The sequence below is a fragment of the Zeugodacus cucurbitae genome, chromosome 6 (genome assembly GCF_028554725.1).
Source record: "Zeugodacus cucurbitae isolate PBARC_wt_2022May chromosome 6, idZeuCucr1.2, whole genome shotgun sequence".
NCBI lineage: Eukaryota > Metazoa > Arthropoda > Insecta > Diptera > Tephritidae > Zeugodacus > Zeugodacus cucurbitae.
Window position 1 is genome coordinate 26,496,989 of NC_071671.1, and position 13,294 is coordinate 26,510,282.

Below are 13,294 nucleotides of genomic sequence, written 5' to 3' on the forward strand. Positions count from 1 at the left end.
GTTTATTTTAATGATAACAGTTTTTTGCTTGATTTCAACGACCGTTAGCACATAACTGTAGCTTCGCGACCTGTCGTTGACGGAATGTCAAAATTTGACTTCATCTTGTCACAGTTTGTCAAAGTGGTAAAGCGAAAAAACTTTTTAATGCATTTATTATTATTGTCTATGAAATGTATAATTAGAAAAATTTGCAAATAATATTTAGTTAAGGTCAGTTCGATTTTAACAGAGAGAGCAATGAAGGAATCTCAATAATACTGATTTATATGCTCCAAGCACTCAGCGACAAATTGAAATTACAACAACAAAGGCATGTAGTAATTGCGCTTATAGCATGTATATTTTGTTGTTTTAAAGTTTTACTGTACAGTTTTTATTGTATTTTCTTATCTCTACGGTAGACGTAATACCTAATTTCATGTCAAAATCACTGTGCACACTACTAACGCATAAAATATTTGCTACCAATCGAATAATTATTCGTATATGTTCCATGTGAGACATACGAGACCTTAAATTCAACCTAAAAATTAGGTTATTTATTTCTGTAACACATTTTTTTTTTGTAATTTTTGGAGTGTTTGTTATGTCGAAAGTTCTGAGTTCAAAGACTGATACTTTATTTAATACAATAATTTAAAGCGCAAAGGAAATTATTAAAAATTGCTGACACTTGTGTTCATCATTAAAAGAAAAATCTCTCATAAGTCTATTAGAGAGCCTAAAAATAACTCAGGTGGCTATGTGAGCTGTGTTATATTATTACATCAAACGGCAAAATCGACTTATTTTCTGAGTATTAGAACAAACTTATTTTTTCCGGGAGTTTGAGTCATAATCCACGTTTCGAAGCTAGCACCATAGGCTTATTGGAAAGTATTGCGATTAATTATTATAGTATTAGCATGTTCCAAAAAAAATAAATATAAATTTTTTTTCAGTTTTCGTTATTTATTTGTATAGTAAACTCAGCTAGTATATGTATGTATGTATATAAATATATAAGTGGGTACGCATTTTCTTACCATTGCGTTATTAAGTATATTTTCGAGATTTTCACGTGTTTACATTAGCCCTTAATACAATAAAATATATATATAAATATGTATTTATTTATTTATATATGTGTGTCTACATATTATATTTCAATATGCAAGGTCACGCGTGTTTGAAACTTTTGAACTAATTCAAGGAGCTGTAAAAATATTCCATCATAAATAGAACATTTAAGTTTTTAATATGTTTTTGGAAACATTTAAGCATATATATATATATATATATAATTTTATTATTATATTGTTTTTGAGATTTTTTTTTTAGCTCACTACATTCAAAATGGAAGACTCTTTTATATATCTGACACAAATATTGTAGCATTTTAGTAAATATATTTATAACAATTTGTTACAGTTTTATTCGTTCAAATTTCCATAATATTATATAAAAAATATAATATTAATATTAAAAATAGTAAAATTTTATTATATGAAATATAAACTTAAATTTGTATATTAGTTTATTAAAATTAAAATTTTTAATTAAAAAAATATATTTTTATACTTAAACTAAGAGATTTAAAATTGTATTTCGAGAATTAACAATAATATAAAGTCTATTAACTACCAATAGAGGTTTTCACCAAACATGCTGCATTACATATATACTTAATGAAAACTTAATTGAAAGTAATTTACTTCTCCATATCATTTTTAGTTTTAGCTGACCCTGAGTGCATAATATTGTAAATATGATTTTTTTTCTTCAGGCTATTTCATAATTCTTTAACACCCTTATTGCGCATTAATCATCATTAGGAAAGCTATATGCCAAGTAACAAAGTTTAAGTACTAAGCTTTTTGAGATAACAAATGAAATAGCTTTAAGTTTAAAATGTAAGTATGTATACGTAAAGTACAAAAAGTTTAAAGCTTAACCAAATAAAATTTATATAAAGCTTTCATCCATTAAGCTTTAAAAACTGAATGAATTTATTTGTAATAATTTAAAATGGAAAATTTAGCAGAAAAATTAAGTAAAAAGTGCAAAAACTTAATTAAAATATCTATAAAGCTTTCATATATATAAAGTTTTACAGACTGAAATAATTTATTTGTAATATTTTAGAATTGAAAATGTAGAAGAAAAATTAAGTAAAAACTTCAAAAACCTCATTAAAATATCTATAAAGCTTTCATATTTATAAAACCTTAAGTAAATAGAATTTCCATAAAGCTTTCGTGTTTATAAAGCTTTACATGCTGATAGAATTTATTTGTAATATTTTAGAATTGAAAATTTAGCAGAAAAATCTAAGTAAAAAGTCCATAAACTGAATTAAAATTTCTATAAAGCTTTCACATATATAAAGCTTTGCAGACTTAGTTTTGCATATTTAATAAAATTTCTATAAAGTGTATATTTTTATAAAGCTTTATAGGCTTAATAAAAAATAAAATGTCAATAAAGCTTTCATATATATAAAGTTTTACAGACTGTAATAATTCATTCATAATGTTTTAGAACTGAAAATTTAGAAGAATAATTAAGTAAAAATTCCAAAAGCTTTATCAAAATTTCTATAAAGCTTTCATCCATTAAGCTTTAAAAACTAAAAGAATTTATTAGTAATATTTTTGAACTGAAAATTTGGCATAAATATTAAGTAAAAAGTCCATAAACTGAATTAAAATTTCTATAAAGCTTTCATATATATAAAGCTTTACAGACTTAGTTTTGCTTATTTAATAAAATTTATATAAAGCGTACATATTTATAAAGCTTTATAGGCTTAATATAAAATATCTATAAAACTTTCATATATATAAAGTTTTACAGACTGTAATAATTTATTTGTAATGTTTTAGAACTGAAAATTTAGAAGAATAATTAAGTAAAACTTCAAAAAGCTTAATCAAAATTTCTATAAAGCTTTCATCCATTAAGCTTTAAGAACTAATAGAATTTATTAGTAATATTTTTGAACTGAAAATTTGGCAGAAAAATTAAGTAGAAAGTGCAAAAACTTAATTGAAATTTCTATAAAGCTTTCATATATATAAAGCTTTACAGGCTCAACTTTGCATATTAAATAAAATTTCTATAAAGCTTTCATATATATAATATAAAGCTTTACAGGCTGAAAGAATTTATTTGTAATGTTTTAAAACAAAAATTTCGGAGAATAATTAAGTAAAAACTATATATATTTTGATCAATTAAAACATTCTATGAGACAAAACCATTAAAAAATTTGGAAACATTGAATATTCGTAAATATTAAACATTTGTTCACCGTAAACCTCAAAATGGCTGTAATTTGGGGTAAACAGTCATTTCGGCACCACTTTACTACTACTTTTACTAAATGCAATGAAGAACTCTCGGATCAATAAATTATTCTTAAAAAAAATTAACTAAAGTAATGCTCAAGCCACTTAAATAACAAAGTTGGAACTTAAAAGCATAAGCACACTCTAACTTAAGTGACTTCCTTAGGGAGTAATTAACTTCGAAAGCACTAAAGCAAAATTACATTGAAATAAATTTATTATTTATATACTTAAATACCGTTGCACTTTCATCTTCATAGACGCTTTACAACTTTGTCATTTCTTCAGCGTTATGCTTTCTTAATCTACGCGCCAACGGTGGTATGAATAAGTCTACATCGATTTGCTGATAATCTAAGTAAATTTGTTTATTATCAGCCCATTTTAGTGTCTCCAAGAGCAAACTTAAAACATAACCCATAAATGTTGTAATTAAAAATCCAATTACGGAAAACCACAAATACGACAATCTATAGAACCAATTATACTCTATGGGAGTTGTTGCTATCATTGGTTGTGCGGTTGTCATATTGAATGTCATGTTTTGCACTTGTGTAAGAGCCGCCGCAACCAAAGTGATATTATCATTACCGGCAGCTGGGCAGTCATCTGCTTTGAAATCTAACGGTGTTGGTGGTTGTTTCGGACCACCGAAACCGATAATAAAAGAGAATATAAAACCGATTAGTAAACCGAGTAGAACGCCGCGTTGATTCGCACGTGTCGTGCATAAGCCGAGTGTGAAAAGCGCCAACAATGGTCCACCGATTATGCCGAATATGGTGAGAGATGCCTGTAGAACGCCACCCATGGAACCAGCCGTGAATGCCATACCGATACAGACAAGTCCATAAATGCAGGCCATAATTTTACTCGGCAGTGTTGATTTCGTGTCATGTAACGGTGATTTCGTAAAGTGTTTATACAATGGTTTGATGTAGTCCTCAAGCGTTACGGTCGATAACGAGCTGACCGCAGATGAAACTGTAGAGAGACTGGCGGAAAAGATGCCCGAGACGAAGAGACCACATAAACCGGGATATTGACCTGCGATGAGAGTGGTGCGAATTTAGACCAATATTTTCGCTACGTGTGATGTATGAATGTGATTTTATGGATTGCTGATTGTCGATTATAGCAGAAATACTGGGTTTATGAAGTATTCAAAACATTACCTAAGTTATGAGTTGTTTCTTGAGCCAAGTTGTAACTTAGAAAAACTATTTCAATACACAACTTGTTCCCATAAAATATGTAAATTAAGTTGAATGAGAAAAAATGAATGGCTTCTGCGCGCTTCAATCAATCAATTAAAAACCAATACACGCTCTTACCCATTGTATCCACGGCAAATAATGGCATCAATTGGTCTCTCGATTGTATTCTACCCTCTAGCAGGGGATCACAATTTCTGTAATAGTGGAATATCGCTAAACCACTGAATAATGTGCTGAAACTGAGTGTGCCCAAAATAGGTAAATTCCACCATAGCGCCGCTTGGGCACTCTCCAAATTCCGTACACTTAATAGCCTTTGCACTTGCACCTGATTGACACCGTACAATGATAGATATGTCACCATGCCACCAATGAGTAGACTCCACCAAGTGTGACGCACAGTGGGATCCAAAGAAAATTCGGTGAAATATACACGACTCCGCTCCTCTGCTACCTGCCAAATTGGCGCCAAACCGCCAGCTTTAACGGCCGACACCACGATGACGGCGTAAATGGCAGCGAACATTAAAAGCGATTGAAAGACATCGGTTATTAGCACAGCTTTCAGGCCACCAATCGTCGAGTAGAAGGTACAAATCAGACCGATAACCAATATAGCGGTAACTTTGTTTACACCGGTGACAGCTTCGAGAGCCAGCGCTGGCGCATAAAGCACAATACCCATGTAAAGTATCATCTGTACGGAGTAGGCCAGTGATGCGGCGAGACGTGTTGAGTGACCAAAACGACGTTCCAAATATTCATAGACGCTCATAGTGCGCATGCGATAGAAGACCGGTAGGAATAAATACGCTGCAATCGGTGTGCATATAAGATATGCCAGATTGATAACACAAAACATAGTGCCGAATTGATAACTCTCACTGGAGACACCCAATAAAGTGATGGAGGACATAAAACTCGCCATCAAACTCACAGCAACCGGAAATGTGGTCATACTCTGATCGGCTAGGAGGTATTCTTTAATGGTTTTCTGCTTTCCTCCCGTATAACGGTAGTAAATACCGATCATAGCCGAGATTGCCAGTATCGTAATCAATACGGCGAAATCCCAACCATCAAAAGTTGGCTCCATCGTGTATGTTGAATGTATAATCAAATTATATTAAATGAAATAACGAAGCGTAGTATGAGGTTTGGCGATATTTACAGCTGTCATGTATCTGTATGTTGCGTAGAAAAGATATTTGCTGCTTAGTACATATGTCTGGAGGTTGAATACTATCGTAACGCTAATATCACGAACTGGAGAAATAAACTAATTAAGCAACGTAATGCATTTTATTACATACAAATGCACATTTATTAATTTATGTGGAGAATTATTTTCATAAAAAATGTTCTATGCAGATTATAGTTTACTTTTTTGAATTAGTCAAAATTTTATATAAAATATTTTTTTTTTTTTTAATTTGTCTATGTTATGAAATCCATAAATAAGCGGTAATTTTTGCATTTTTTTAATATTAGGTCTACAACTTTGCTTCCGCCGTTTTCCAATAGATGTCTCTAGGGTCAAGCACTGGTCGATTAAATCGATTAAATCGTTTTATATCGATCTTGGACATTTGTGTCTACATTAACCCAACAAAATATTTGTAGAGATCTGTTTGCATCCCAAACTTATTCTCAACTGAAAATGTCACTTTTTGAGCCGAATTCTAGATGTTTGTGGGAAGTTGTGCTTTTCTTTTTAAATCCAAGAAAAGTGCGGCTGAGGCTCATCGACATTTGTAACCGTTTTCCAAAAAAAAACAGCGGAAGCAAAGTTGTAGACCAATAAATTTATTTTTTTATAAATAATAAATTTAATTTTTTTAGTAAATTTCATTTTTTAGTTAATTGTTAATTATTTTAAAACTAACATACTTTCAAATTTGAAAATCATATTATTGTATTTAAGCGTCCTTTGAAATGTACCATTTTACATGTTTTGAATTCATTGTTAATTTTTAATATTAATTATATATATTTTTCATAAAAATCTGTATTTTTGCGCATATAATGTTATTTAAAAACCAATGAAAATTAATTTTCCCAAAAAAAGGATTAATTATATTTTATTTATCTATTTTTATTTTTCATTATATTTTTTCTACTTTTTCAAACACATTTTTAATTTTTTTTAGTAAATTTCATTTTTTATTTAATTGTTAATTATTTTAAAATTAACATATTTTCAAAATTGAAAATCATAATCAAATGTACCATTTTACATGTTTTGAATTCATTGTTAATTTTTAATATTAATTATATATATTTTTCATAAATATCTGTATTTTTGCGCATATAATGTTATTTAAAAACCAATGTAAACTAATTTTCCAAAAACAAGAATTAATTATATTTTATTTATCTATTTATATTTTTCATTCTATTTTTTCTACTTTTTCTACTTTTTCAAACACATTATTGAAAAAATACTAATTATATTAATTACCGCTTTTTTTTAAATACAAAAAAAAAAAAACTTTTTTAAATTTGGAGTCATGCGTAAGGGTATATTTTTCATATTTTCAAGCACTCTAACGTTTTTTTTTTTCTTCTTTAGTTAAATATCTATCAATTTACTCGAAAAAAATAAATATTATTTGCTTTTTTAATAAACTTTTATTCAATATAAACACCTTCTAAAATCATAAAATATCATCTCTGTAATTATTATTGAATTATTTTAATGTCAAAGAGGTTTTTTTAATTTGTATTATTTTATATTTAATGAGCATGGAAACTTTTAGAGGCAATTTCTAATTTTTTAGGGCACCAGAATGGAAATAATAGACTTAATTTCCATTCTTAGTAATTTAATTAGTGTTTGTTTAAATGAACTATAATATTTATTTATTGAATGCTTTTCACATGCGAAAATTTAGTAGCAAACTCTCAAACGTATGGAAATGTTTGTGTAACAGCTTCGAATTTTCAATCATATTTTCAAACAAGCTAAGAGCTGGATATCAAGGGGGAGATTTTAGTTTCTGGGGCGCCAAGATTTGAGTTCACTTTTAGGTTAATTAGCCCAAAATAAACACTTTTTATTAAATAAAAAAAATTTATATCTCGCTCCGTTTACGAGATATCGAACTCAAATCTTGGCGCCCCAGAAACTAAAATCGTGCCATATCAAGTTATCAGATGAATAGAATTTTCAAAAAGAAAATGTAAATTTTCCATGCGTAAATATTTAAAATTTCACCAGCACTGCTATTTTTCCGAACACAGCTGTATTTTCGGTTTGCTTGCATTGTAAATAAACGGTTTCACTTTGCACATTATTATTTTTTTTATAATAATTTCCACTTTATTATTTTATTTTTACTACTTTTCTCGCAATTTTCATTTACTTAATTGCACGTTTAGTTCAAATTTATTTATTATTTTATGCAACTTCAACTGCATGGCCGGTCAATTAACAATAAAAAAAACACTTTAGTCACTGTTGAATAAGATTTTGTGATGACTTGATTATTTTTAAGTACTTTATTTTAGCACCAAATTTTCATTATCACTATATTTTACGGGCTCAAGGGCTCATGCAATGCTAGTAGAAAAAAAATCGTTCCACATATTTGTTGTTGTGCCAAAGGATATGTGCTTTCAAAATTTCTAATTGGCAAGTTCAACTGCCATTAATTACACCTCAAAGCGTTCAGAAAAAAATTGTATGTTTGTTCTTTTGCACTAATGCACATAATGTAAATACATATGCATGTAAGTATGTACTAATATACAGCTAAGTATGCTAACGATTCGTGTTTATTTTTCACAATAGGTTACATATTTGTTCTTATTATATGTATCTATATAATATGCATGTGTTGCCCAAACAAAACTTGCGCACTTTGTTTAACCACTTGCACTATATGTACATATATGCATATATTAAATTAATAATTGAATTCACTAACTATTAACAATTGTTCTACATTTTTTTATTATTTATAATCAGTTAACATAAGCAAGCGTACCCTTTTGACATACATACATACAAAAGTATGCTTATATATAAACACTTTATTACCGCACCGCGCTATTTTACAACTATCTATTTTACGAATCACGACTTCCGACTCATAAAACACCCGACTTCTTTGAAATTCCAATAAGAAGTGAGCAGAACGTGCGTATTGATAGAATACTCTCGTTATTGGTTTGTGAGTGCATTTAATGCGACGAACAGCTGTCCCGCTGTGGTGAATTAGCAATTTTATAGGCACACAGAGTGTACAGTATGCTTATATTTCAGTAATTTCTTTCTCTCTTTTATATATTAAAGAATTATAGAATCCAATTAAAGCTGCAATGCTTAGCTCAGCAGAAAAAAGTGTTTAATTTTTTTTCAAATTATTTTATTAAAATTTTTAATTAAAATTTGTTGATGTGTAATGCCAACTCATCTGGCAGCATGTAATTTATGCCAGCTGGTTATTGCTAATCGTTTTTTTGTGTTCTTTATTTTTATCTATGCAGTTTATTTTGTGAAACATTTTGCGGCGATTTTACATAGATTTCTTTTGACACAAATTATTTATTTATTGGCTAAAAGTATAAAATGGAATTTACAATAAATCAATATTTTAGCAAGCAGAATGGCCGGTGTGGTTATTGCAAAGGCTTAAAAACATCGGTTTCCCATGGTAAGTTTGGCATTATAACAAATGTTCTAGTTGAAAGTGCTAAGTATGTAAGTATGTATGTATGTATATTGATTTGTCAACAAAATATTGAATAATAAATTGTTCAATATAATGATTATGGTAAATAATAGTTTATAAAAGGTTCAAAAGGCAGTTAGTTATATTTTACACTGCAGAATTCAAACTATTGAGCATATGCAGTAAGAGGTTGCGAATATTTTTTTGCATTCTTTGTTTTTAAGCAACATTTTTAGCACTAAAAGTAGTATGAGTAATATATTCTTGGAAAGTGTTCATTAAAGCTTATGACTTTCATATTTACAATATACAATTGCAAGCGCTTATCAATTTCGCGAATTCCAATCATTAGAAAAATATTCTCTTTATATTTTTGACAAAAAAAAAAAAAAACAATTTGGTATTGAAATTGTAATTACTTTTACTAAACTTTTTTTGCAACTTTTAGGTATGCATTCATACACAATGTTTCCACAAGATTATCAGGAGTTGATCGATCGCGGCTGGCGTCGTTCGGGTCTATATTGCTATAAACCGCTGAATAATGAAACCTGTTGTCCTTGCTATACAATCAAGTAACTATATTCTTTATTATGTTGTTCGTAGTTTCATATTTTATATTTAATATTACAGATGTGATGCTTTAGAGTTCAAACTGAATAAATCACATAAAAAAATTTTAAAACGTATGACGCGTTTTTTACGTGATGGTAAGAAAGATAAAAGCGAAGAATCTGGCACAGCTAACGCTGTTAAACAAGTTAAGGATGATGGTGGTGCCACGGATGGTGCAGTTAATGAAATGGATACTATAGGTGGTATGAATGATGAGCCACGAGAACCAAATTTGCCTATCACCGATGTCGATTTAGCTGTCGTAGCAGCCGCCAATCCGGAAAAGCATGAATCAGCGCGCAAGCAACACGAAAGCTTCGATGATCAGCAATCAACGCAGCCAGAAAGCGTTAGCAACAGCACTACAGAAAGTGCGGATGTAGCTGATGGACAAATTGCAACAAAGAAATGTATGTAGTAAACTGTTTATGAAATTTTTAATATTTTAAAATTTTTTTAATGAATAAACATTCCCTTCTAGCGCATAACGCCACCAATGTACAATGTAAGAAAGCGAAAATCATACGTTTGGAACGTCGACAAGCTAAAATTGTCGCGGCTGGCGGTGTACAAGTGGCCGAAAGTAAAAAGGCAGCAACAAAAAAGCAAACAAATGCGCAAGAAAAGACACTTGCAGATTATTTTGCCGATGCAAGTCCGAGTGATAAACACAAATTACAGGTTAGTTTTAATTTCTAAGCACTAACTGTTTTATTTTGTTTTATTTACGTTATAATTTACGGTATTTGGGTATTCATTGTTCCGGCAATTTGGTATAAATTTCAAACAAATTATTTACAGTAAACAATTATGCATTATACGTGCTTACGTTTAAATAAAAAATTAAATCAAATTACACTACTTTAACTCGATACGCTTTGTATGGTTGTTGTTGCTATTTACAGGTGATTTTAATAGCGCCGCATAAAAAACACGTTACTGATGAAGCATTCAATTTATATAAGAAATACCAATTGCTCGTACACAATGACGATCCAAATCGTCTAACACCAACTAATTTAGAGCGTTTTTGTTACAAATCTCCTATTAAGGTAAATTCAATGTGTGTTCTCTCATTTTTTATTTCACAGTTAAAACTGGTACATGTTAAAAGTCAGGAATTTAAAGATACGCTAGACACTACATATGCGCTCTATCAGAAGTATCAAACAATCATACACAATGACCCACCCACGCTGATTAGTGATTATTTGGAATTTTTACAAGAGTCACCAGTGAAGGTTAAAATTATTGGAGAATTTACAGCTATTGATTTTGTTTTTAATTTGTAAAAAAATATATATTTTATAACTCTAAATACTGTGAAGCTATAATTAATTTTTATTTTATTAAAATATTTAATTTTAATTTTTATTCGTAGCACAAGAAAACACGCGATGGTCCTGCAGTCGGCTATGGTTCATTTCATCAACAATATTGGCTGGACGATAAGCTTATAGCTGTGGCCGTCATTGACATCCTACCATATTGTGTCAGTTCAGTCTACTTTTTTTATGATCCAGACTATAGCTTCTTGTCGCTGGGCACCTATGGTTCATTGAGGTATGTCGTTAGTATTTATATGTATATTATCAACTAAATGCAAATATTTTATTATTTTTACAGAGAAATCGATCTTGTGCAACAATTGGCTGACAAAGTGCCTGCTCTCAAATACTACTACATGGGTTTCTACATACATTCTTGCCCCAAAATGCGTTATAAGGGCCGTTTGACGCCCTCCTATTTGCTATGCCCTGAGGTGTACACCTGGCATTTGCTGACTGATGGTACTCGAAATGTTTATTATTATTTTAAGGTTGTTGTAAATTTATATTGTATTATTTGCAGAAATTCGTGATAAATTAAACCAAAATAAATATCAACGTTTTAATGCGAATACTGATGCTAAAGATGTGGATGATTTTCAAGATTCGGATTTAAATAAAGTTGTGCTTTTGTACGATAACACTTGTTTAACTTATCGACAGTATATACAGGTATGAAAATTGTATTAATTACTGTTAAGTAGCGGTTTGTTTAATTTATTTTGGTGATATTAGCTATTTAAATGGAATAGATTTAGTTTTGGTATAACTTACATATTTTAGCTTTGGCTTTTGTTAACGGTAATTTTTTTATATTTTTTTTTCTACTTTAACATTTTAATCAATTTATTTTTTAACAAATTCCATTACCAATTGCTATGACACAGATTTCATTACAAATACGAGGTTTTTTAATTAAAAAAAAAATTTTGCAATGTCATTAAAATAAAATCTCCGTCATTTCATAACCTTTACGCTTACAAATTATTGGTATACATATATCTTGAAAACTCTGCTCCTTTTCCATGTTGTGCTTAATATAACGCGCAGTCATTTAAAATACCCAGCATTGACAACATGTTGGACGTCATAAGGAGCAGAATTTACAAAAAGGTAATTTGCACGGATTTTATTTACATACATACTTACATAAATACATGCATACATATGTACATATTAAAACATGCACATTAAATTCATAATTCTCGCTTATTTTTGTTAAAAACATAAAAAAATAAATTTTATTATTGTTTCTACTGTTGTTGTTTGTATTGCAGACATGCTTTAAATTAAACTTTTAATTAATTGAATTTTCAAATTTCAGCTCACTGGTGATGATGATGATCGTGCCGTTGTAATAGAATATGGCAAATTGGTTGGCAAGTCTTTGTCACATCGTATGCTTTATGTCAAAACTTGAAGCTGTTGGCATCCTAACTTTATATATTTGTAAATAATATTTGAATTTATGGCATATAATTTCTATAAACACAGTTGAACTGTTTAGCTAAATTTATGCTTATTGTGAACTAATCTGATTGTGTTATACTTTATTTGCTAAAAAAATGCTATTATTTTATTTAAAATCACTGTTTAGCAGAAATGAACTATACAAAATAAAAATTATGTTACAACAAAATATAAATTTTTTGATAAAAAATATAATTTTTAAAAGAATGATAAGACTTACAACAACATCAGCAACAGTAACTAATTTTGAGAGTTGCGAAGACCCTGACAAACGCAACAAATGTCCTGCATGTCAAGAGTCCCCGCATGACACTAACCACCTCTTTGCATGCCCCCTAAGCCCTACTCATCTAACACCCCTTTCCCTTTGGTCTGATCCTATCGAAACAGCTCGTTTCCTGAGTCTCCCTTTGGATGACTTCGATAACATTTAGGCTAGACTTGCCGTTTCAGGCAGGTTTGGGTAACCGTTATAACAAGAACAACAACTAATTTTTAGAAACAGTACCGCAACCTAGATGCGTCAAGACATCATTTCTACAGTACGTCGACGACATGGAACAATTCTCCGACCAGACTTCGGACGTAGACAGCTGCAAAAGTGTTATTCACAGTGATGCAATTAACAACTTCCGTAATCACCACCCAGTGAATGA

General features: G+C 29.8%; 2 protein-coding genes across 16 annotated transcripts; one reads left to right on the forward strand and one right to left on the reverse strand.

The window, feature by feature from the left end:
• Positions 1-3,188: 3,188 nt before the first annotated feature.
• On the reverse strand, positions 3,189-8,708 carry LOC105214002 (putative sodium-dependent multivitamin transporter). Of its 13 annotated transcripts, none has more exons than XM_054232696.1 (4): positions 8,539-8,692; positions 7,198-7,520; positions 4,667-5,733; positions 3,189-4,379 (listed from the first exon to the last, which is right to left on the reverse strand). In XM_054232696.1, the coding sequence occupies exons 3-4, from the start codon at positions 5,643-5,645 to the stop codon at positions 3,598-3,600; spliced, it is 1,761 nt and encodes a 586-aa protein (XP_054088671.1). In that variant the 5' UTR covers positions 5,646-5,733; positions 7,198-7,520; positions 8,539-8,692; the 3' UTR covers positions 3,189-3,597. The 13 variants fall into 13 exon arrangements, with proteins under 13 accessions (XP_054088671.1, XP_054088666.1, XP_054088675.1 ...); XM_054232691.1 differs by having other exon boundaries at positions 4,667-5,815; XM_054232700.1 differs by lacking the exon at positions 7,198-7,520 and having other exon boundaries at positions 8,592-8,708.
• Positions 8,709-8,999: 291 nt separating this feature from the next.
• Ate1_0 (arginyl-tRNA--protein transferase 1) lies at positions 9,000-12,804 on the forward strand. 3 transcript variants are annotated; one of them, XM_011187144.3, is made up of 10 exons: positions 9,000-9,207; positions 9,674-9,800; positions 9,859-10,250; positions 10,322-10,521; positions 10,746-10,892; positions 11,222-11,403; positions 11,467-11,630; positions 11,692-11,840; positions 12,219-12,281; positions 12,493-12,804. In XM_011187144.3, the coding sequence occupies exons 1-10, from the start codon at positions 9,123-9,125 to the stop codon at positions 12,586-12,588; spliced, it is 1,605 nt and encodes a 534-aa protein (XP_011185446.1). In that variant the 5' UTR covers positions 9,000-9,122; the 3' UTR covers positions 12,589-12,804. The 3 variants fall into 3 exon arrangements, with proteins under 3 accessions (XP_011185446.1, XP_011185445.1, XP_011185447.1); XM_011187143.3 differs by lacking the exon at positions 10,746-10,892 and adding an exon at positions 10,932-11,081 and having other exon boundaries at positions 9,003-9,207; positions 12,493-12,802; XM_011187145.3 differs by lacking the exons at positions 10,746-10,892; positions 12,219-12,281 and adding an exon at positions 10,932-11,081 and having other exon boundaries at positions 9,005-9,207; positions 12,493-12,800.
• Positions 12,805-13,294: the final 490 nt, after the last annotated feature.